This window comes from Myotis lucifugus, unplaced genomic scaffold, assembly GCF_000147115.1.
Source record: "Myotis lucifugus unplaced genomic scaffold, Myoluc2.0 scaffold_22, whole genome shotgun sequence".
In the NCBI taxonomy this organism is placed as follows: Eukaryota; Metazoa; Chordata; class Mammalia; order Chiroptera; family Vespertilionidae; genus Myotis; species Myotis lucifugus.
In genome coordinates this window covers 218,174-243,337 of record NW_005871070.1, presented here as the reverse complement: position 1 = coordinate 243,337, position 25,164 = coordinate 218,174, and the positions used below count along the sequence as shown (strand labels likewise).

The 25,164-nt window shown below is 43.5% G+C and overlaps 1 protein-coding gene across 1 annotated transcript; it reads left to right on the top strand.

The window, feature by feature from the left end:
- Positions 1-388: 388 nt before the first annotated feature.
- PHYH (phytanoyl-CoA 2-hydroxylase) lies at positions 389-17,021 on the top strand. Its single transcript, XM_006085807.3, has 9 exons — positions 389-529; positions 2,878-2,933; positions 4,437-4,547; positions 5,169-5,337; positions 8,576-8,657; positions 10,230-10,411; positions 12,215-12,364; positions 14,702-14,836; positions 16,698-17,021. The coding sequence occupies exons 1-9, from the start codon at positions 455-457 to the stop codon at positions 16,749-16,751; spliced, it is 1,014 nt and encodes a 337-aa protein (XP_006085869.1). The 5' UTR covers positions 389-454; the 3' UTR covers positions 16,752-17,021.
- Positions 17,022-25,164: the final 8,143 nt, after the last annotated feature.

Sequence of the window (25,164 nt, the reverse complement as noted above, 5' to 3'; positions counted from 1 at the left end):
GTATACATACTTATCCCCAAATCATAGAATTGAAAAAAAAAAAATTCTAGTTCTTTAGGAAATTTAAAATTATTCTAGACTGTGTGGATCAGACATTTCAGTGTGTCATTGATTTCATGCTCTTCCTTTTTAAGGACCAGCTTCTAATATTTGGGACCGGACTCCCCCGAAATGAAATGCCTCTTAACAGCATGTTACTTGTAGAGCAGAACATACACATTTTTATTCTTTCAGCAGCTTAGTGGAAGGAACAGTCATGGGGAACAAAATATCCGAAACTACGCAGTTAAGACTGTGGGTCACGTTGCGGTTCAGTTTCTTATTGGGTGACCTTAGCCCAGTTCCTGAGCCCTTCAAGCTGAGGAGGAGGGGCGCCCGCTCGGGGCCGGGGGCGGGGCCGCTCGCAGGAGCCAAATAGAGGCGAGGCCCGGCCGCCGTCCTTCCAGCTGCTGCCATGGACGGGGCGCGCGCTGCCTCCCGCCTGCGCGTCGTCCTGGGCCACCTCGGCTGCCCCTCGGCCGGGGCCGTCGTATCCTTTGGGCTACGCGGGGCTCGGGCTGGAAGGGTGGTGGCCTCCAGGGCGATCGTAGGTTCTTCCCCTTCCTCCGCGCCCCGGTCTCCGAGATGGGCACAGCCCTTCCGGGCGCCGAGCGCGAGGGGCCCGGAGGAGGGCGCATCCCGGGCCCAGCGCCGGCTGCAGGGGGCGACGCGGCGTCACTCCAGCCTCCGGGCCTCTCGGGCCGCTGTCGCCCTGCTTGTCACCAAGGGGGTCATCTTCTGACCTGCGCCGCGCGTGGCCTCCGCGGCTGCCCGGACATCTAGCAGCGTCCCCGCGCGGTCGCCCGTGGGCCGGGCGCAGAGCGGCCTGGAGGGGCCGGGCGGGCGGCAGGGCCTCCGAGGGGCACCCGCCGGGCTGGGAAGGGAGCTCGCCCGTCTGTCGCGCCCTCAGCTCTGCGCGCTGAGCTCGGGTTGCGACCCCTCGGCGCTCGCACTGGGTCCGCCTCCGGATTCGGCATCTGAATTAACCCGGGAGGGAATGGGTGCGCAGCGGTGTTGGGTCCCGAAAGAGGTCACTACGGCATAGGACGCGTCAATCAACTCCCTTTATAGAGTGTACTTGCTGCTCAGATTACGTGTTCTCTTCCGGGGCGCACTTTTGGAAGCGCCCCATAAACTGCCGGGGATGGCTCCTTAATGCAAGCTGATTCGCCTCTGTCCGGCTGTCTGTAGATCCTGAAATCTCATGACCATACTAGCTGTTTCTTTTACTTTCACTATTGCTCTCCAGCTGAGTTCCAAGCAGCGATGTATCAGAACCGCTGTACGTTTAAAATCGCGTCCATAGACTGATGAGGGGAACCAGGGTATTACATAATCTCATGTTACAGGTGAGAGATTGGAAGCTAGGCGAGGTTAAAACTCTGGACCAAGGTCATTTAACTGAAGCAGTGGTGGTCAGAGTGTGGTCCTGGGACGTCAACACCACATGGAAGCTAGTTAGAAATGTAGATTTTCAGGCTCATCTCAGACCTCGGGAATCAAATCCCTGAGGATGGGTCCACTTGCTGTTTCTGACACATGCTCAGTTGAGAGATCCACTACTATATTGAGACTGATAGATATAATCAATTGAGGTTCCTCTCCAAGCTGTTACTACTTTGAAATTTGATATTCTCATCTTGCTGTTTCTTGCTATAATGGTGTCAAAGTCAGAACTCAGTGTTTTCACATGTATTTCCTTTTTTTTTTTTTTTGCACTGGAATGTTGACTTTTGAACTGTCCTCGCAATCACATTTTTTCTGAGAATAGTTGACAAAGGTCATCAACTTCTCTGCTACGTGAAACACAGACAGTAGCTAGTGATTCTGACTCCTGGCCTGCCTTTCTTTTGGACTATAACATTGTTCCAGTTATATAAAATGTCATTTAAAAATAACATGTTTGCCCTAGCCGGTTTGCCTCAGTGGATAGAGCGTCGGCCTTCGGACTGAAAGGTTCCAGGTTTGATTCCGGTCAAGGGCATGTACCTTGGTTGTGGGCACATCCCCAGTAGGGGGTGTGCAGGAGGCAGCTGATCGGTGTTTCTCTCTCATCGATGTTTCTAACTCTCTATCCCTCTCCCTTCCTCTCTGTAAAAAAAAATCAATAAAATATAAAAAAATAACATGTTTACGAGAAGGGACATTCTGAAAATAACTCTTTAAAGATATGATTTTAAAAAATGAAGAAAAGAAATTATAGATGCTAAGTCAACAATCTATGGTTACTGGAGAAAAAAAAATTAGAACAAATTACTAGTTCTTTAAGTATTTAAAATTATATTTGACTGTGTGGATCATACTTTTCTTGGAATCATTGCTTATTTTATAGGTTTTTTAAATGACCAGCCAAATTGTTTCTAATATTTTGGCCTGGACTCCAAATAAATTAAATACCTCTTTTAACTAGCACATCTTTCTCCTTACTTCTAGAATTGGCCCTTTCAATTTTTACTCATTCAGTTTAGTGGAAGGAATAGTCGTGTGGAATAAAATACATGGAAGCTATGAAGTAAAGGTTGTGGGTCAAGTCTTGGCTCAGCCATTTTCTGTTGGGTGACCTTGGACCAGCTACTGAGCCCTCCAGGCCAAGGTTCCCTGCTCTGAGTGGCAGGACTAATATCAGAGCTTCCAGCCCTCTCCTCAGGCGGCTGTGGGAATGAAATGAAGTGAGGGAAGCAGCAGTATGTAACTGTCAGAGTTACGTATATAAGCAGTTTGCTTGATATCTGTTTGGGACCAGTCTTCCCGTGTGAGAGCCAATCCAGTTTTCTAGAAACTGTTGTTTCTAGAAAAGTTTGACTCCTAAATTTGTATTTGCCTTAATTCACATCCTAGATAGCTCACCCCACTTCAGGGGCTGTTCCTTCTGCCAGTTTCCATCCTCAATTCCAGTAAGTAGATCTAATTTTAATTTTTAACCATACAATGTATATAAAGGCTCTTCTAGTGGTAACTAGGATATAAAACACAATATATCCTGTTGCCTGGTAACAATTCATTCTGCAAAGCCTCCATTTCTAGGACTTATTCTAATTAGAACAATTGTGGAAATTTTTGAAGATCCTGACTTTAATTTTCTATTTGTATTTTAAAATTCAGAAAGGAAAAAAATATCAGAAAGGGCACAATCTGGTGTTTAAAATTCAGGCATGCTATATCTTATTTAAGTTCACCTGTCATATGGTCATAGGATGTATCAGCTAACATGTTTAGTTTTTCTCTTTACCTTTAAAGAAAAAGACATCTGATCTCCAGGAGTATTCTTATAAAGCCACAATTCCAACTAGAGAGGAATGGACTGGGTGATTTGAGTGTGTGTGTATGCTGTATACATATCTGGATTTTGTTATTTTGATTTCTTTGGAGAATGCATGAACCAGACAATTAAAAATATAAAATCTGCCCTGGCCGCAGTTGCTCAGTGGTCAGAGCATAGGCCTGCACACTGGAGGGTCTCAGGTTCGATTCCCGGTCCAGGGCAAGTACCTGAGTTGCAGGTCCCATCCCGCCCCAGGTCCCCAGGTCAGGACTCATGTGGGAGGCAACCAATCCATGTGTCTCTGTCATATCGATGTTTCTCTCTCCTGCCCTCCCTCCTCCCTTTCATTCTTTCTAAAAATCAATGGGAAAAATATCCTCACTCGTTGGGTGAAGATTAAATATATATAACCAGATTGCGCCCTTTCTGATATTTTTTCTCCATTCTGAATTTGTTGCCAATATATATATTCTACTGAATTTGTTGCCAATCTGAAAAACTATACCTATTCATTACAAAACAAAATTTAAAATCAGAGAAATAAAATCTTTTAAAATCATATATAATTTCATTACATAAAGGTAATCACTGTTAAAAAAATCTTCGTATTTTTGCACTTTTTTAAAATAAATAGTGTCTTAGTTTTATAGATTATAATCATATTTTATTATAATAAGCATTGTCCCTGCTATTATATGCCGCTTATTTTTAATGCCTGAGTCATATCCCATTGAATGGAGATGATATAATTTGTTAATTCTTTTTTTTTTTTTAATTGATTTTTTACAGAGAGGAAGGGAGAGAGATAGAGAGTTAGAAACATCGATGAGAGAGAAACATCGACCAGCTGCCTCCTGCACATCTCCTACTGGGGATGTGCCCGCAACCCAGGCACACGCCCCTGACCGGAATCGAACCTGGGACCTTTCAGTCTGCAGGCCGACGCTCTATCCACTGAGCCAAACCGGTTTCGGCAATTTGTTAATTCTTTAATTTCTTTGTGACAGTAGTTAATGCTTTGGATTTAAAACTTTACATTTTTTTCATATTACTTCCTTAAAGACTTTGAAATAGAAATGCTGGGTATTGTTAGGTTGTGATTTGTGATTATTTGAGATGTATTTTTCTCCTTTAGGTATACTCGGGATAATAATGTTCTAAGCCTAGAACAGAGAAAATTTTATGAAGAAAATGGGTTCCTTGTCATTAAAAATTTGGTATCTGATGCTGATATCGAACGCTTTAGGTATGGTAACTATTTGTTATTTTACAGAAGTATATGTTTTATGCATGTGGTGGGAATATAGTAAGATTAGCTTGTGCACTTTTAGTGATTTGGCTCCTTAGGAAACTGGGCTCTGGAGCCAGACTGGCTGGCTTTACTATTAGCCCCACACTTAACATTGTGTGTCCTGGGGCAGTTTACTTACCCTTCCCATGTCTCTGTCCCACATCTGTGAAATGGGGGTAAGAATAGTACTTACGACCTAGAGTCGTTGTTAGGACTAAATAAGGTAAACATATTGAGAGAAGACTTGGAACAGGGCCTGAAGTGCTGCTAGTGCTACACAAGTGTTTGCTATTCTTCAGGTGTAACCAAATCACATGTATTTCTCCAGATGGTCTTCTAAGCTAAGGAATATTTGAGTTCTGGTAGTGAATTCCAGCCTCGCAGTTAGGAGGCAGGGACTTCTGAGTTGGCTGCTTTCTCCTCCTTTCCTAATCAGAATTAGTCAGCCTGGGCTGGAGGCCAACTTAGTGCAGAGGGAATACCCCCCACCCCAATCTGTGAATTTTTCCCAGAACAGGGTCAGGCAGGTGCTTGGAGCCAGCAGTAAGGACATCATTTGCCAACTTAATTTTCTAGGAATGAGTTTGAAAGACTCTGCAGACAAGAGGTAAAACCGGCTGGATTAATGTTAATGAAAGATGTGACCATTGCGAAATCAAAATATGCTCCAAGTGAAAAAGTGATTACCAAGGCCCAAGATTTCCAAGAAGATGAGGAACTCTTCAGATACTGCACTCTCCCTGAGGTTCAAGACCTTGACTATATTTTCCTCTAAGCTAATAGCCCATTTGCATGCTTGCCTCCGAAATCTGTCTTTTTACTTGACCTGGCACCTTTCTGCTGTGGTTCTAGAGCAGTGGTTCTCCAGGGGAGATGATGGTATTTGCAATGTCTGGAGACATGGTTGGTCGTCACACATGGACAAGGAGGGATGGTGTGCTACTGGCTTCTAAGGTGTAGAGGCCGGGATGATGCTAATGGGGCTCTAGGACCCTATAAGGCACAGAATAACCCCCTCCCCGAGACAAATGATTATTCAGCCCCAACTGTCAGTAATGCCCTGATTGAGAAACCCCACTGTAGAGTTTGCTAATTACCTCTGGTTGAGAAGGGAAGGAATTCTGTGTTAAAGAGGGAGTCTTTCTTACACTTGATACAGGCGTATCAAAGGGTGAAATTGCTGAAGCTATGCAGTGTAAATCCATTTCTTTTTTTGTTTGTTTGTTTTGTTTTTTATGAATCTGGTCAGCAGAACTGTGAGTTTGATTTTAAATTTAAACTAGTTTTTAAAATAATTATTATTCTTTAAGAGCAATTCATACTTACGAAAATATCCAAGTAGTCCAGAGGGGCATAAAATGAAAAGTAAAGTTTCCCACCCATAGCCTTCTTCACTGCTCAGCTTTCTTATGTACTCATCTGAAATTATTTTGTGTATATGCAAGCATATTTGTATGCCCCCACCTTGTAACATGGGAACATACTGGTTGTCACCTTGTTTTTTCCATTTCTGGTAGATCTTAGACATTTTTCCATTAGTATCTCTGGATCTACTTATATTTTTAAAACTATTGTGCATTATTCCACTGCACACATGTACCCCAGTTCATGAACCATCCATTTAGAATGGCTTTAAAGGAGACATTACATATAGTACTTATTAGAAATTATAACCCAAGGGCTGTTAGAGAATTTGACTCATGAAGAAAGACCACAGGTCTGTGATGTCCAGCCCCATACGTTGGTGGCCGGAGGGGAAGTGGCCCTTCTGGACCATCCATTCATCTGAACCTCATGTTATGTGATGGACATGGAAGCGGTGTGGGTGGGTCAAGGAGGAAAAGCTGGAGATTGGAGGCCACTTGTGGTAAATGAAGCATTATCGGGATTTTCAGGTTTCCTACATTTCTAAAGTATGACCCATGTCTCTGGTGGTTCATGCAATAATTTTTAGAAGGTATGCAATATTTTTTTAAAAATATATTTTATTGATTTTTTTACAGAGAGGAAGGGAGAGGGATAGAGAGTTAGAAACATCAATGAGAGAGAAACATCAGCTGCCTCCTGCACACCCCCTACTGGGGATGTGCCTGCAACCAAGGTACATGCCCTTGACCGGAATCGAACCTGGGACCCTTCAGTCGGCAGGCTGACGCTCCATCCACTGAGCCAAACCGGTCAGGGCGGGTATGCAATATTTTAATAGCTATCTAGTTTAATGTATATTGAAAAGTAACCAGCACATCTAACCCATGATTTTGAGGATATTATTAATCAAGATAAGACTAAGTTAAAAGGAGTTAAAGAATTATTAGCTAACTATATTGGGAAATTCTGCAAAGTATGGCAAAAATGGTGAGGATGGCTTTTGAATGAGGTTTAGAAAATACTGACCTAAGTGAAAAACAAACAGAAAAATGACAGGCTTTATAAAAAACAAATATCAGGCCTGGCTCCTCAGGCTTATTCCTCATACTCAAAATTATTCCAAATGAGTACAAAATTCGTGCACAGGTGGGGTCCTTAGGCCTGGCTGGCAATCAGGGCCGATCAGGTTCCCCACCTCCCCGCCTTCTCCATCCCTTGCTGCCGGCGTCCTCCACCACCCACCCCCGGTTCCCCATCCCAGCCCGGGGCCCAGCCCCTATTAGGCAAGATCAGGACCTGCCAGCCAGGGGGAGGGACCGGGAGGCTGGCCAGCAGGGGGAGGGCCCAACCACCACCATGGTGGGCAGGCCTATTAGGGCTTGCCAGCTGGGTTGGGGGTGGGGGGAAGGGACAGGAGAAGGGACCTGGGAGGTTGGCCGCTGGCCCCAAGGAGGGAGCCGGCCCTCAGCCCCCCTGGGAAAGGGGCCGCGTCCACCACCACCCACCCCCAGTTCCCCATCCCAGCCCCGATTGGGTGATTGGGGCCTGCCATCTGGGGGGAGGGACCAGGTTGGCCAGCAAGCCCCATTGGCGATTGGGGCCTGCCGGCTGGGGGCAGCTCCTGCATTGAGCGTCTGCCCTCTGGTGGTCAGCACACATCATAGCAACCGGTTGTTCTGTCGTAATGGTTGCTTAGGCTTTTATATATAGAGATTCCTTATACACAAGATACCAAATAGTGAGAAAGCAGTAAAATGTGCTTCATTTTTTGGAGTTAGAATTGGAGTTTGAATATCAACTTTTCATGTAGCTGACTCCGCCAACTTGGGCAATTTATCAGCCTCAGGCTTATTCATGTGGGATATTTGTTTTAATGGATTATTTAATGGGAACATTAATTTTCAGGGATTACTGTGAGGCTTAATTGGACTGATTTCATAAAGCCCCTGGCAAGTAGTAGGCATTCAATGTTGAGTCCTTTCTGTCCTTCACCCCTCCCCAGGAGGGTTAGGTGCTGGAGGCAACACCACAGCTGCTGGAGCTTGTGACTAACTCAGCCCTCCCTGTCACGTGCTCTCATTGCGGCTTGTTCTTCATAGCATGTGTCTCAACCACAACTGCCCATGTCATCATTTGTTTATCTTCCCACCAGACTATAATATAAACTCTATGGGGCAGCTCACTGTTGTGTCCCATTTCCTGTCACTCTGCCTGGTTCACAGACCTCAGTAAAGAGCTGAGTGAATGGTCACACTGACTGTGAGGGTCCTCTGAGCTGCTGTTCTCCTTTCCTCTGGGCTCCTCATGGCAGCTGCATGTGGGTTGGGTCCTGTCATGGTCCCTTCCTGTGAACAGTCTCCATGAGGAGGAGGAAGCTGGCTTCTCTCTGGGCAACTGTGGTTATATTTCCAATAGGCTCCAAAAAGCCTGTTAATTCAGAGTGTTAGAAATTTCCAATGATTTCCAAGTGCTCACTTTTCCAGGCTTTGTTTGCAATGTTGTGAGATTGGCTTTTTTAAACTACTGTCATCTTGGTTCTCATAAAGATAGTTGTACTTTGTGCCACTCGCTTGTGCATCTGATTTCTCATGAACTCCCCCCCCCCTTTCCTTTAGATTCTGAAATATGTGGAGTGCTTCACTGGACCCAACATTATGGCCATGCATACCATGCTGATAAACAAACCTCCCGACTCTGGTAAAGGGCTCCTATTTGTTCAGGGGAAGGAAAAATGTTTTGTTAAAATACATAAGGTTGATGTTCTAACTATAGCCATGTGTATAAGTGCTAAACTTGCATAAATGAGTATGTGTCCTGTTAAAAGAGGAATCCCTTGTGCTAGCCCACATCAGCAAGCTGAGCCTTAATACCTAACCAAATTGCAGTTTCAGTTCCTCCCAGGAATAAAGTCTTAAGCAGTCAATGTCAGCACTAGTGAGGTCATCTGCCCAATAGTCCCCCTGCCCCTCTCCTAAAGGGACTGCCTGAACAGTCCTCTTCTCTAGTAACTTCCTTATCCCTCCACCATCTGCCTACCAAAGCCTTCCATTTGGTAAGCTCCTCCGAGCTCCTTCTATCTGCTACATTGAATGCTGCTCAATTCGTAAGTCATTCAATACAGCCAATTAGATCTTTAAATTTACCCACTTGAATTTTATTTTTTACAGTACTTTAATTCAAAATAGCTTATATCATAACAACATTTAGTATAATAGTGATTTCATATATTAACTGTAGGGTTATTACTGCTGGATTTTCCGATGATAGGATTCTTAAAAATTCAGGTCAATAAACAACTCTTTATATCACATAAGGACCTATTATCCAACATCTCTAAGCTTTATTAACCATCCTCACCTGTGATAGTGTGAATTCTGCCTTTGTTATTATTATTATTAACAAAATTAAACTATTTTTGTAAATCACATACTATAGTTGTTATTAAAATTTATTGTGCTTTCTAAAATATAGCTTCTAAAACCTTCCTGAGAAACTGATTTGGATGGTAGTACACAGGAATCTGCATTTTATTTACCATCCCCTGATATTCTTATGCAGATGCCTGTTGGGCCATGCTGAGGAATGTTGCTATACCAGCAGTAGTAAATTGGCCATCAGAGATCTTTTCATCTTTTCTACTTTTTCTTCCTTGAGGGCCAGGAGAGGCTTCTGTGATAGGCCTGTAGCTTAACATCACCAGGTCTCTCCTCTCCGGATGTCTTGCCTGGAGAGATCAGGGAGCCTGGGGAATTAGATTCAAAGAGCAAAACCAGGGAGAAATGTAAGTGTGATCGTGGCATCTCTGATTCTGCACAGTGATTATATACCAAATGCTTCTAGTTTGGTGAGGAAACCTCTTAGGGCTTTTTTATTTAGTTAGCTAATTAAAAAATTTTTGCAGGCTATCAGGGGACCCCAAAGTTGACCACTCTCTTCAATGTAATTAATTAAACTTTGTTTTTTAACACTAGGCCCTGTGCCCAAACCAGTTAGAAAGGAATAAAGCACAATAGAGATGATGATACATGTATGACTTGCTAGAAAATAGTGTATGTGAGTACTCAGCTACCAGAAACCCAGAAAAAAGAGGATCTGGAGTCCCTGTGTTGATTCGATATTCCAGTTTGGTGCTTGTCACCTGAGGCAGATTTTCTAGAATCTAGAACATTGTTTCATTTGTTTGGTTTTTGCAGGGATTGGTCATTATTCTGGTTTTTCAGGCAGAAGAGAAGAATTCTGAGCATCTTTTAACAGCAGGTTCCATTTCAGGCAAGAAGACATCCCGCCATCCCCTGCACCAGGATCTGCACTACTTCCCCTTCAGGCCCAGCGATAGCATTGTTTGCGCTTGGACGGCCATGGAGCACATTGACCGGAACAACGGCTGTCTGGTGGTGCTCCCGGGCACACACAAAGGCACCCTGAAGCCGCACGATTATCCCAAGTGGGAGGTAGGTCTGCCTAGCAGCTGAGTCTTGATCAGAATCTTTCGTTGTTTTGATTTCCCATCAGTCTGCATAAAGAGCTTTACCAATGAGGTGGCATTTCCTTTCACAGCCAAACATTGGTCTAGGATTTGGAATCCCAATCAGGGAAAATTCAAGGATGTTAGATAAAGTACTCATTTTTGCACTTTCAACAAGGGTTTGAAAGCCAATCAACATGGGGAACTTTGGTAGGTGTTACAGGATTCGAGATTATAGAGCCTAATTTGCAAAGGTAAGACATACACATTGCAAGACCAGATGCATGTGCCAAGTGCCAAGTAATTCTTACACAGTGATTGATGGCTCTTGGAGTTAAAAAGAGGGAGGGCTCAACTTCCAGCTGGAGAGACCAGCAGAAGCTCTGGGGAGGATGGAGCAGTATTCCATTGCATGGCTGTCCCACGGTTTACTGATTCAACTGTTGATTCTGAAAGACTGTTAAATGCTTTTGAGCTCAGAAGTGACGAGACCGATCTGGTTCTTCAAGACCACTAATCTTGGGGTGTGGCACGGGATGTACTGAAGATGTAGGAGTCCAGAGGCAGGGAAACCACAAAGGAGACTTTAGTGCTTTAGGTGTAAGGCAATACATCTTGCAACCCCAGAATGATGGTCAGAGTGGGAAGAGCACCTGTTACTAAGGCAGGAAGAATGAATGTGGTCCTGTAAGAAGTAAAGAGAATATAGCTTTAAAGACTTCTGTCTTAGTGAGACTTGGTGTGCTGATGATTAGTGCTAAGTAAAAAAAAAAAAAAAGAGTCTGGATTTTGATATAAAATCTGAAATTGTGAGATTTGTCAATTAAGGTGAGATTTAGGGAAGGTTTGGTGCAAGCAAAAGGGAGTGTTTTGGAGAGCCGCAGGGTCTTGCTGAGTCCCTGGAAGGCTGGCTAGGCCTGCTGGGCTGGAAAGTGGGCATTGTAGCTCGGTGGGAAGAGTAGGTTGGGGCACCTGGTGTGGGCAGTTGAACCCTGACTATGTCCGGTCTCTTCCATCCTCTGCTCAGATTTGAATCTGAGTGGCCGAAATGGGAGGTCAGTTTGGTCGCATATCCACCCTGGCCAGGAGAGAAGTGCATGGATCCAAGTCCTAACAGAGTTCAGTCTTAGGAGGGGGGATGGGATGCTGCCTCTACCCTAGAACAGCAGCCCCACCCCCTCATAAAGGCTTGTAAGCTTTAAATCACGTCTCACTGTAGTTTTTAATAAAGACATAACCTTTCCTTAAAGCTATAACTAACTTTGGAAACAGTTATAAACAAACACAATGTTATAATTTGTGATTCTTCTTTCTTTATTCTGGACGAGACATGAGCTCAGAAAAATTGAACATTTTTTCTCCCCTCGTTTTGGAGAATAGTTTCTCAGAGATACTCCTGAATAATAGGAGAATGATTTATGCAAAGTTCCAGGTGAGGAGACTATCATGCTGAGAAAGAATGATCATGGGTTCGGGCTGTAAAGTTCTCCTGCATTAACTGAAAAATGCAAAGCTGACCTAGAGCTTCATTTATTATTCAGTAACAAAGGGTAGGAGGAAATTCCAAAGTTTTTATTTGGTCCAAAAAAAAAATCTGTGATTTTAATATCAACAGGTGACTTTTAAAAACCAGACATCTGAGAAGCTTTTGTATATTTACGTTTTTTTAAAGAATCTAACTTATCTCCTCTTGGAAGAACTTAGAGTACCTTTGCTTTTCCTGATGATCTATAAAGTTTGTAATAACTGGCTTCCTCAAATACAGACTTGGCTCTCATTTGTGTTCTAGGGGGGAGTTAACATAATGTTCCACGGGATCCAGGACTATGATGAAAACAATGCCCGGGTTCACCTTGTGATGGAGAAGGGAGACACCGTTTTCTTTCATCCTTTGCTCATCCATGGATCTGGTCAGAACAGAACTCAAGGATTCCGGAAGGTATGCATTAACATAACAGCACTTTTCAACGATGAATGGTCAAACACAAAAATGCCAAGATATATTGAAATTTAAAAGATTTGACACTTTTGCCGTGGCTGGTATGTGCAATGGTTAGAGCATTGGCCTGTGCACCAAAGGGTCACAGGTTCCATTCCCAGTCAAGGGCAGGTACCTGGGTTTCAAGTTTGATCCCTGGCCCTGTTTGGGGCATGTGTGGGAGGCAACCAATCCATGTGTCTCTGTCAACAACCATGTGTGTGTGTGTGTGTGTGTGTGTGTCTCTCTCTCCATCTCTCTTTCTCTCTCTCTCTCTCTCTCTCACTCTCTCACCTCTCCTTCCCCTTCACTCTCTCTCTCTCAAAAAAAAAATCACTGGAAAAAATATCCTCGAGTTAAAAGATTGTGACTTTTAATTAAACTAGCCTTTAGTCCAATTTAGTTGCCAGGAAATATATTTCATGCTTTTTTTGCTCAGATCAGTAAGAAGCCAGGCGACCTCAGGATCCCATTCATGATTTGCTTCAGAGCCAGAGCTTACTTGGGAGCTGACGGCCTGTGCTTTGGAGGCAAAAACCATTGCTGACAAACTAAAATAATGAAGTTTTGAATGTATATAGCTCATAGTAACCAAATAACAGAAAAGTTTATATTATCATTGCTGTTGGAAAAAATATTATTGATCCAAAAGAAAGGTTCTGAATTGGCTATCCAGAAATCAGATTTAGCAGGCAGCCATTGTTTTCACCCCTCAGTGTTAGAGCATTTTTAAAATATACATATTTTTATTGATTTCAGAGAGGAAGGGAGAGGGAGAGAGAGATAGGAACATCAATGAGAGAGAGAAATCATTGATTGGCTGGGGATCAAGCCCGCAACCCAGACATGTGCCCTTGGCAGGAATCGAACCTGGGACCCTTCAGTCCGCAGGCCAACGCTCTATCCAGTGAGCCAAACCAGCCAGGGCTTAGAGATTTTAAACTTAATGATCTCATTGCTTACATTAAAACTTGACGAATTTCTCATAAATTCTCAATTTCTCATTTCTCTAAAATTCAGCAGACACCTGGCAGTACAGTGGTGTGGACTCACACTTCCCCCTTGATTACATGACTGAAAATACTAAATATTGGGGGCTTCTTTGGGCTGAGTGAGGCTGTTCGTTTGTTACACCAACCCCTGTTGTCTCCCTGAGGCAAAGGGTTAGTTGCCAGGTTGCATCTTTCATTCATTCATATTTGCACTGGGCTCAGCAGGGCCAGGATGAGGGTGAGGTGAGAAGGCACTCTCTTCAGGGGCTAATATTTTAAAAAATCAAAATTACTGCAAGAAGATCCATGATGAGCACAATGCCAACATTCTGAATCTGAGTGGCTGCAGTGGGAGGTTCTTCACGAGATCAGGCTCTTCGCTAGCACAGACCTCAGCACTGTCAAGGGCGGGCGGCATAGACACCACAGTACAAAAAATGAGGAGTTTAATGTACTGACTCTGCAATTTTTCAATATTTTTTCAACTACTTTAATGTTTGGAAAAACACTAACCTTTAAAAAATACATAAAAACATGTATAAAGGATGCACATTTCCCCTTGCACTGGGGCTCACATGGGACACGGAGCTTGTGACCACTCTGCCTAGAAATGTGATGTTTGGGGCAAAGTAGGAAGTTCTGACAGGTGTGGTCCCTTAAGATAACTAACCTGTGCCTGGGAAGGTGAGTTTGAGGTAGTGCCTTGCAGCAGATCTGTTTATAACTTTTTCAAGAATGGGAAGGGCCAAGTAACTTCTGTCTTGCCTTCATAAAGGAACAAGACAGGTATCTTACGCTGTCAGACTTCAAATGTCCTTTTGATTCAAAAGGGGGGTGTATTCTTTTCCTTTGCAAGGTGTCTTCCCCACACACACACATAATCTGTGGCCATTGAAATAACAAGCCATCACAAACTTCATTGAGTAACTTTTGTGACTAAGATGATGAAAAACCCTGGAATACATTCCCTTTAAGCATTTGGGGATATCTACTCCTTAGAAAAATCAAATGTTAAAAAGTTAAAGACCTCTGACTTAACGGAATTATGTTCCCTGCCCTATAAATGCCTTTTGAAAATAAATATCACAGCTAGTTAAAAACCTCTTGTAACTTCTCAAGTAGCCTTTAGCTGGGAGGAGAAAAAACTACTGAGCCACAAAGAGACTGATTTAAGGCGCCATGGAACAGCTTTCAATCTAGAAATCAAACGCTGAGGGAAATAACTGACTTTCTAACAGGAACCTTGCTTGGTTGCTGGTGTTGATGGGATTTTACCCCTTAATATTAATTGGTTCACTTTGCCCAGGCAATTTCCTGCCATTTTGCCAGTGCCGACTGCCACTACATCGATGTGAAGGGCACCAGTCAAGAAAACATTGAGAATGAAATTGTGTCGTTAGCAGAAAAATTGTATGGCGTGAAAGACGGTGTCTCCCTGAAGGTATGTGTATGAAATGGCAAGATAAAGATCTTGGTTTTTGTCTTTTCTTCAGATGCTTACTAATCCTCCTTGTTGATTTAATTTGAGGGTATAAACGGCTTGTGGTGAGAGCTCTTTGCAGAAACGTGGCTGAGACCCACGAAGAATGCCCATGGAATTTCAGTTTGCACTTGCTTCCCCAGTGTGGGGAGCTGATGGCCTGCCGGCTTCTTTGTGTCTTTGGGCTGTCCTGGCATGTGCAGGCTACCTTGTTCCAGGACAGTCAGATAGGATAGAAAATAGAAAACATACTTAGAGGACAGGAAATGAAGGACAACAGGCTACCTCCTGAATGCACACAAGGAAAGTTAAAGGTTTGGACTAGCAATCACAGTCCTCCTTTATTTGTACAGAGTAGATATTTATACATTTGGAAATCCAATAAGACCCCCAGGAAGCAATTCTTAGGCAAGTGTTTGTTTGCATGTACAGGGATAGATCGCTAATGCTTATCAGTAAGAGGTGTGAGATACTTCATATGCTTTCCTAATTCATACACATCACTTGTCAATTATTTGTTTTTAATTAGTGGACATTCAGTGCTGATGAGGATCAATAGAAAAATTCTCAGTCAAGGCAAATAGACATATTTGCTTTGTAGGCTATGTACATTTTAGCCTGGGAACCAAGAAGCTGATCTGTTTTTAAATGTACATTAGGTAGTCATAGTGCATGCACTTCCTCTGGGGTGGCATGACCCTCCCACAGGCGGAGCCTTCCCGTCCTGTGAAGAATGCTGCACACCAGTCTGTCGGGAATCATTTTCCGAACACCTTCCCAGCTCAAGAATCTTACTTCGCCCTTTACTTCTATCTCCCTTTAGAATCTATGAATGTACCCACCTCTGAAAATGCTCTGCTCTCACATTTGCAGATTCTAGAAAGTATCGTCCCTCTCCCTTTGTCCAGTATGTAAAAGGACTTACAAAGGCAACTAGTTTGTCAACATAGTTGTGGTTTCCGTCCAACACCCTGACTTTTAAGGCAGGAAAAAAGTATACATTCAGTTTGAGGTTTGTCATTATTGCACTAAATGAGTTACCTCCTGTATTTATTTTAGTTACCTTCTAAGTTACAGTTTATCAATTTTATGTACAACAACAATACAAACTTTTGCTCTATAGTTCTTTTAAGGTAACAACAAAAGCATTTTCACACTCTTTTTCTTATTTTTTTTTTCACCAAAATCCAGTGCAGCAGTCATTAGAGCTGCATGCTCCTAATGAGAAAATAGTCCAAGAGGTGGGCCTGTTACGTGACACAAGCTAGACTTCAGAGTCAGGTCGAATTCCAAAATCGTTCTTCTCTCTATACCTTGCTGGTTGCTCAAAAATAAACAAGAAATAAGAAATAAATTTAAAAGTCTGAATTGTTTTATGAAGAACAAAGGAAAAGCAAATAAACCAGTAACCTATAGCATCATTGGCATGGTTATGGCCTAATCAGGAGTAGATGACTCAAAATGAGCCAGTAGATGGCTCAAAATGAGCCAGGAAGATGGGTAGGGAACTGTCTGTACTGTGACCGAGCATAATAATCAGCCGGCTGCGGACCTGTGACCAACAAGAGGACCCAGTACAACAGGGCTGACAGATTGGGGACTCCCTGCCTTAGATTGTTTACCATGATATTAGATGTTGGCAAATAAGTAAATCGGAGTCTCAGAATATGGTTTATCTTCTAACTGATAGGACTATTGTAGAGGCTTCCACGTGTCCGTCCCCCCGCCCCCCATTTGTAGATACTAGAAATTTACTTTCTTTTATGGTGAAGAGACAAACTGAAGTGTTCCATAAACTCCTTTTGTTTGGCATTATTTCCAGGATGTTTGGAGATTTCGAGGACGGCTTGTGAAAGGACAAAGAGTCAACCTTTGAAACAGCTCTTTGCTATAACTCTTTTAAAGAAATCAAAATGAAATAAGGCATCTAAGGAAAATATTTTCTTAATGAGATGACACAATCTTTTCTATCGCTTGTTAACAAATCAAAATGCATATACCAGGTACCTAATCGCATGTGGGTAATTTTGCAGTGCAGTGGTGTTGCTTTCATGAATGTAAAAACAGTAAAAGTGAAATGGTATTCGTTTTAAGGAAAATGAAATTAGGGTTGCAGCCAAAATAAAGGTAATTCTGTATAACTTAAGTGTGTTAAATCCGTTTGTTTATTTTTTCATTCAATTCGCTCTTAAAAAAATTATTTATTAAATTGATTGGGGCCAATTAGCTCTTTTCCCAGCAGAAATAAATGCTTTGAAACTCAGGTTGGGTTGAGTTTTATATCCCTCTCCTGGGAAACACACCACCTACTTACTTCATGTCACAAGATACTTCTTTTCAAAAACAGGACACTGTACAGCGAGGCACACGGCCTGGAGGGCACGGGAAGGGCATCGTGGCGGTGGATGCTTATGCTCTGACGCAGGATTCCCTCCATGCCTTCTCCCCCCAGCCACCCTCCCTAGGAAAATGGACTGTCCAAGTCTTTCTAAAGGAGGAAGACAAGGGTAACTTCTGCTATTTCTTATTGGGTAGGGCAGCCGAAACCCTCCAGGATTTATGAATGAAACCTAACCTCTTTCAAGGTACAGGGAAAGTTTTAGACACTTTTGGTGTGGCAATTGAATGAGCAAGAACTGGAGGAATTTATCCTATCAGAGCATCGTCTTTCTACACCAGCTGAGGGCAGCAAGGAGACACAGTCTCTTTTGTGGGTTGTTGTTTTTCTTTTTTTCAATTTAGTAAGAAAGAAATAGAGTCCTTTTCTTGCCATTCCGCTGAACACAGTTTTCCTAAATCTAGTTTCATTGTGTGTGGGTTTTTTTGTCGGTTTCCCTTGTAAGGACATGCAGTTTAAGCTCAGTTCCACCTGCAAACTGGGGAAACAAGAGTATCACTGACGGGGACTAAGGAAATTGGATTAGGGAATAATTAAAAATAAAATGTACATAAGGAATGCCAGTGTGAACAGCAAGTATGGAGCACGGTCCAGCATTCCTTGGGCATTTTGTCTGTGGAACAGAAAGAGCTGATCTTGAAGATTGCTGAGATTCATCAGACCTTGGGTTTGAGACCCCAGACTGAGTCTCCTGGGGCTCATCTCTCCCCAGAGAAATGAAGGGAAGGCCCTTTGCTACCTGGGCAGCAGCTAGAGCAGAGCACTCGGTCTCCACCATCCAGCCTCCACCCCTGGGGGCGCTGTGCCAGCACGGGCCTGGGTCCCTCTCCAGGAGCCTGAGATGACCAGGACCCTCTTGCTTCCTCTGCAGTCTCCTGCCTTTTGACCTAAGAGACTGAACCACAGCCCATTTTCTGAGCGCCCCAGCTTTGGGAGTGGCACCTGGGGGCTGGGGTTGTTGGTGCACCAGCCTTAACCTCCATCGCTTGGAAGCTGACCTGTCAGGGATCTGAAGAGCATCCTGGTCAGGGTGGCTCTGAGCCCCTCTCCCAAGGATGACACTTGAGGGTGAGAGGCCCACACTCAAGGCGTCACTGCTCTAGAAGAGGATGACAGCTTCGCAGTTGCATCCCATTTAGGAACTAAAGACTTGACTCCGGTGCTGACTGGGACACAGATCACCGAGGCCAGGTCCAGCACAAACCCCAATCGCATCAGACCACTGTCCCAAGGTCAACCTCCCAAGATGCAGCTGAGGCAGGTTGTATGGCTGCCCACAGGATCCCTGGCGTACAGCGGAAGAGGCTAAGCTTCTGGATTCTGCTGTTGCCTTCAGATGGGGAGGCCCGAATGCTGTCCCTTTCAGGATGGCTGGAGGTGCCTTAGCTTTACTCTAGGGCAGGGGTTCTCAACCTGTGGGTCGTGACCCCTTTGGGGGTCGAACGACCCTTTCACAGGGGTCACCTAAGACCATCGGAAAACACATATATAATTACATATTGTTTTTGTGATTAATCACTATGCTTTAATTACGTTCAATTTATAACAATGAAATTGGGGGTCACCACAACATGAGGAACTGTATTAAAGGGTCGCGGCATTAGGAAGGTTGAGAACCACTGCTCTAGAGCTTTAACAAAACCAGTGCCTGGGTCTCAACCCCTACAATTCTCTCTCTCTCTCTCCCTCTCTCTCTCTCTCTCTGTGTGTGTGTGTGTGTGTGTGTGTGTGTGTGTGTGTAATTTGAAAAATTCATGTCTTTTTTATCAGCAAGTGCTGATTAAAAAGTTCCTGAATCATTTAATTTTTCCAGCTTTATTAAGGCATCATGAACAAATAGAAATTGTATATACTTAAGATGTACAACTTAATGTTTTTATGTTCATATACATTGTGAAATAGTCATCACAATCAAGCTAGTTAACATATCCATCACCCCACTTCTAAGTTCTTATTCAATTATTCTGAGGTCTGGGCATCAGTATCCTTTTTTACAAACATTTGAGGTGATTGTGATGAACAGCTAAGGCTGAGCATCAACCCATGAACCAGAAGGTCACCGTTTGATTCCCGGTCAGGGCACATGCCCAGGTTGTGGGTTTGAACCCCAGTAGGCGCATGCAGGAGGCAGCCAACCAATGATTCTCTCTCATCATTGATGTTTCTATCCTCTCTTACTCTCCCTTCCTTTCTCTGAAGCAATAAAAAAATATTTTTTCAAAAAATCCCTGAATCATTTCACTTTTCTCTGCTTTAGTGAGGTATAATGGACAAATAGAAATTGTATATATTTAAGGTATATAACATTGGCCCTTCCATTTCTGTGCTCAGGGTTGTCATCACCTCCCCCTAGACAGACTGGGATTGCCCCAAAACAAGATCAGGTTGCTAACACTTGTATCATGCCTTACTATGTGGCAAGCACTATTGCAAGCACTTAACTCTTACTAATCTTTTAATCTCATAACAACTTTACAGGGAAAATTCAATCATTCCCCCAATTTTACATATGAGACAACTCAGGCAGGCACAGAGAGGTTCAGTAACTTGCCTAAGGTCACACAGCAAATGGTGAAGCTAGGATTTAAACCCCAGCAGTAGGGCTCCTTGCCACTTTGTCATTGGAATAATGCATTAAAAGATCACATAGAACATTATATATATTTTAGCTAATGACTTTTTATATAATGTTTAAAACATTTACATTTTTTTCAAAATTTTAGCTCTACTAAAATTCAACTTATATTTCTTGAAATGTAACAGAGACAGACAGTAAGAGTGATCTCTAATGGAGACATTGGTTGTGTTTATGGAAGCCAGTGTTATAAAGGGATTCTATTCTATGTACAGACTGTCCAGAATCTGCCAATAAAGAATTGTCAGCAAATGGACAGGATATAGAATCATAAAATATACCCGGACATAAGAGCTGGAGAGGGTCCTATGGATCATGTAGTCCAACCCTTTATTTGTTCATTCATTCATTCATTCATTCATTCAAGTATCAGCACTCTTTGAGGACTTTTCATGTGGCAGGCATATGCTGGGTGTGAAGCACATCAAGATGGCTAGAGCAACTTTTCTGACCATAAGGAGTTCAGCCCCAGGCTCTGAGAGTCCTGAGCTCAAAGAAATCTCTGGACTGAAACATGTATCAGCAATTGCTAATCATGAAAGTAGGATTTTAAAAAAAACCAACAATACCTTAAAATGTCTATGATGTATTCAGCCCTAGCCGGTTTTGCTCAGTGGATAGAGCGGTCCCAGGTTTGGAGTGGTCCCAGGTTTGAATCTGGTCAAGGTTGTGGGCTTGATCCCCAGTAGGAGGCATGCAGGAGGCAACCAATCAATGATTCTTTTTCATCATTGATGTTTGTATTTCTCTCTCCCTCTACCTTCCTCTCTGACAACATTAAAAATAAAAATATATTTTTAAAAAAGAAAGTATTTGTATATGTATTACTGTATTTAAAAATTAATTTTGAAAAGTTCATGCAAATTACCCTAGTTAGTAAAAACACAATGTAGTTCATTAGGCTAAGCAAAGGGTTTTGAAAGTTGTTTTTTGGTTTTTGTCCTAATGAAAATAGTAGATACTACTACAGAAACAAGTCGTTAAGTGAAAAGCCTATTTAAGTTGGACATGCCTGTTTGAGTTGAGTGCACCTGTGCACTGGCTAGGACCTTGGGTGTAGGAACCAGCCTGAGCGCAATGGGACCTACACAACAAGGAGACCGGGCCAGTCCATGACATCTAAGAGAGTTGGACTGCAGGCCGGCTGAACAGGACACAAGGGCTTTAGGGAACCCAGGACTCCCCTCTCCCGCTCCTAATTCTGCTCCTCTCTGTGCAGCTGCTTTGTTCTCTCAGATCAGCTTCTCCTGACTCCCAGATACGGTGGAGACTGGCTTCTGCCAACAGTTCTGAATTTGAATCTCCCCTTTCCCACAGAGCAGTCAGACTGTGGAAACCTCTCAGTTTCAATTCGGTTTCTTAGTGAAGGGGCTCACTGGCTCATTTAGGTCAGTGCCCTGCCCCGATCTGATGATTTTTTAACATTGTAAGCTTCTCCCTTAAATAATGCTAGCAAGAGCAAGTAGCCCCAATCAAGTGTGTGGGAGATGAAGAGCGGGGGGGGGAGGTGTGTTAGGTGAGGGAAGGGCAGGGAAGAGAGCTGATCAGAGAAAGTACAGGACAGTCTGTCATTAGGCAACTCATCTCTATTAAAAATACACTGATACAGCCCTGGCCTGGTGGCTCGGTTGGCTGGAGTGTCGTTCTGTGCATTAAAAGGCTGCAGGTTCAATTCCTGGTCAGGGCACATACCTGGGTTGCGGGTTGGGCACCCCCCCCCCACACACACACACACACTCCCTATAACCTGGTCAGGGCTCATATGGAAGGCAGCTGATCGATGTTTCTCTTTCACCTCTCTCTCTCTCTCTCTCTCTCTCTCTCTCTCTCATTTCTAATCAATGAACATATCCTTGGGTTAAAGGGAAATGGAAAAATAAATACAATGATCCAATCAGCAATTCTTCTGGGTAGTTACCTAAAATAATTGAAAGTGATCTCAAAGAGATATTTGTACAGTACGTTCATAGCAGCATTATTTACAGTAGCAGAAAGGTGAAAGCAACCCGAGTTCATCAAAGGATGAGTGGATACAGTAAATGTGGCCTATACATACAGTGGAATATTATTCAGCCTTAAAAAGGAAGAAAATGCCAACTCGTGCTACAGTGTGTGGATGAACTGTGAGGACGTGATGCTAATACTCCAGTCAGAAAAGGACAGATATTGTATGATTCTATCTGTTTGAGGTACCCAGAGTAATCTAATTTATAGGATAGAAAGCAGAATGGTGGTTGCCAGAGGCTGGGTGGAGGGGGATGGGAAATGAGTGTTTAAGGGGCGCAGAGTTTCAGTTTGGGAAGATGAAAAAGTTCTGGAGATGGACGGTTCACAACAAGGTGAAAGTACTTAATGCCATTGAACCGTAGACTTAAAAAATGGTTAAGATGGTAACTTTTATGTCGTGGGTATTTTACCAAATTTAAAAGAAATAAAACAAAAATAATTTAATCTTTGATCAAGAAAACACATCTTAATTTCATAAGATGTTTGGAAGAAGTATACACTCAACTTTGGCAACCTGATGGAAAAGGCTGCTCCCCACTTAGAAAGGGGCACAGAAGGAGTCCAGCCCACCTTTGGCTGGGCCCCTGACTAACTGGGTCAGCTCCAACAGTTAGGTCAGTCCTTCCTGCACACAGATCAGCACTGGCTCCTAGGCTTCCTGACTCGGCCCTGGGGGTCTGGTCACGGCAGACGGCGGCTCGCCTCTGAGGAAACATCTTTCTCCTCACCAGATCCCTGAGCAATCTCCTCTTGGTCCTAAACTTGCCTATGCTGGTCTGTGGGCATTTCCAAGACCAGTGAGAGAGCCAAAGAAACAAAAACAAAACAGGACCAGTTCTCCTCAGGTGCTCCCTTAAGAATCCTCCTCATCAGAGGAGGCATAGGTAAATGCCTATACTTGGCGGCATAGGTAAACACCTGTACTTGCTGCCTCCCACAACCACATCAAAACTACAACTAAAAGACAAAACGGATATCATCCAGAACCACGGGAAGGCTAGCTGTGTGGAAGTCTGACAACTAGAGGGAAAGAGAAAAGTGCATCTAGACTGGTAGGAGGTGCAGAGGTGCGGAAGAGAGGAGGTACGGAGGCAGGCGAAACGGGCTGGCAATTGGGTACGCTGTTGTGTTTTTCAATCGGGAGGGAGATACAAGCTCCCGACTCCTCTGAACTCCAGTTCCGGGCGAGACTCTGGGGACCCAGACTCATACAGGGAGAAACTGGACTGTCTGGCATCGGGCTGGAACTCGAGGGCGGCTTTCTCTCAGAGGTGCTTGCAGCGTTCATTGTTCCTGCATGGGGCTGCGGGACACAGAGACCCAGGGATCTATCTGGGGCAGGGCCGATAGCTGTTTGCACCACCCTGTGATTCCCTGAGACAGCCCTGTGATTCCCTGAGACGACACCCCATCCAATTTACAACCCCACCCAAGCTGGGAGCAGAGGCTTTTGCATATGAATGGCCTGGCCTTTTGCCTAACCCAGTGGTCGGCAAACTCATTAGTCAACAGAGCCAAATATCAACAGTACAACGATTGAAATTTCTTTTGAGAGCCTAATTTTTTAAACCTAAACTATATAGGTAGGTACATTGTTATTAACTTAATTAGGGTACTCCTAAGGCTTAGGAAGAGCCACACTGAAGGGGGCCAAAGAGCCACATGTGGCTCGCGAGCTGCAGTTTGCTGACCACGGGTCTAACCTAATCTAACAAACTGCAGCTGGGTCAAAGAGTGCCAAAGCTTCCAAAAGAAGGCCTAAGGCTTGTCAGCAGCCTGCATTGCTTCACAGCTGCACCTTATCTGGGCACCTCCAAACCCCAAACAAAGAGGAGGAATCTGCAGATCTCTCTGTTGCTCCTGATGGGTGGCTTAAAGCAGTGGCTGACTTAGCACCTCCTTGGAGATCCAAGAGCCAGTGTACCCAGTGGTCAAAGTGAGACCACACCAGATTACAACTCTTCAGATCCATAAGAGACACACTCAAGGGGCAGACCTGTGAGCACCAAAGCCCCACTGAAGCAAGTCCTGCCCCATAAGGGTGTTTCCAGCACAGCAGTTCTCCCATTGTAGACACAACTGGTCCTCACAGCCAATTGGTCTGGAGGTCAATTCCTCCCAGTGATACCAACAGCAATCAAGACTTAACTACAACAAGACTGTGCACACAGCCCACAAAGGGGTGCACCAAGGCGTCCACCTTAGGTGGCTGGGAAGGCTGAGTCACTGGGCCCTATAGGACACCTAGCACACAAAGCCACTCTATCAACACAGGGAAACAGCCAAATTGTGGAGACAAAGAAGCAGGTCACAAATGAAAGAAATAGAGAAAAGCAAACTACTGGATATAAAGTTCAAAACCATGGTTATAAGATTACTCAAGGATCTTCTAGAAACCTCTGAGAAATTTAGTGAGACCCTCAAGGATATGAAAAAGGACGAATTAGAAATTAAGCATACACTGACTGAAATAAAGAATAATATATAGAGATCCAACAGCAGACTAGAGGATCCCAAGAATCAAGTCAAAGATTTGAAATAGGAAGAAGCAAAAAACACCCAACTGGAAAAGCAAAAAGAAAAAAGCATCCAAACATATGAAGATAGTGTAAGGAGCCTCTGGGACAATTTCAAGTGTACCAACATCTGAATTATAGGGGTGCAAGAAGAAGAGAGAGAGCAAGATATTGAAAACCTATTTGAAGAAATAACGGCAGAAAACTTCCCCTACCTGGTGAAAGAAATAGATTTACAAGTCCAGGAAGCACAGAGAACCCCACACAAAAGGAATCCAAAGAGGACCACACCAAGACACATCATAATTAAAATGCCAAGGGCAAAAGACAAAGAGAGAATATTAAAAGCAGCAAGAGAAAAACAGTTAGTTACCTACAAGGGAGTACCCATACGACTGTCAGCTGATTTCTCAACAGAAACTATGCAGGCCAGAAGGGAGTGGTAAGAAATATTCAAAGTGATGAATAGCAAGAACCTACAACCAAGACTACTCTACCCAGCAAACCTATCATTTAGAATTGAAGGTCAGATAAAGAGCTTCACAGATAAGAACAAGCTAAAGGAGTTCATCACCACCAAACCAGTATTATATGAAATGCTGAAGGGTATTCTTTTTAAAAATATATATTTTATTGATTTTTTACAGAGAGGAAGGGAAAGGAATAGAGAGTTAGAAACATCGATGAGAGAGAAACATCGATCAGCTCCTCCTGCACAACCCACTGGGGATGT

What these genes read in the sequence shown, in the direction of transcription:
- PHYH (XM_006085807.3), top strand. Translation starts at nt 455, where the DNA reads ATGGACGGGGCGCGCGCTGCCTCCCGCCTGCGCGTCGTCCTGGGCCAC. An exon ending in GCCCCTCGGCCGGGGCCGTC is followed by an intron (nt 530 to 2,877) that starts GTATCCTTTGGG and finishes TTCACATCCTAG; the next exon opens with ATAGCTCACCCCACTTCAGG. An exon ending in AGTTTCCATCCTCAATTCCA is followed by an intron (nt 2,934 to 4,436) that starts GTAAGTAGATCT and finishes TTTCTCCTTTAG; the next exon opens with GTATACTCGGGATAATAATG.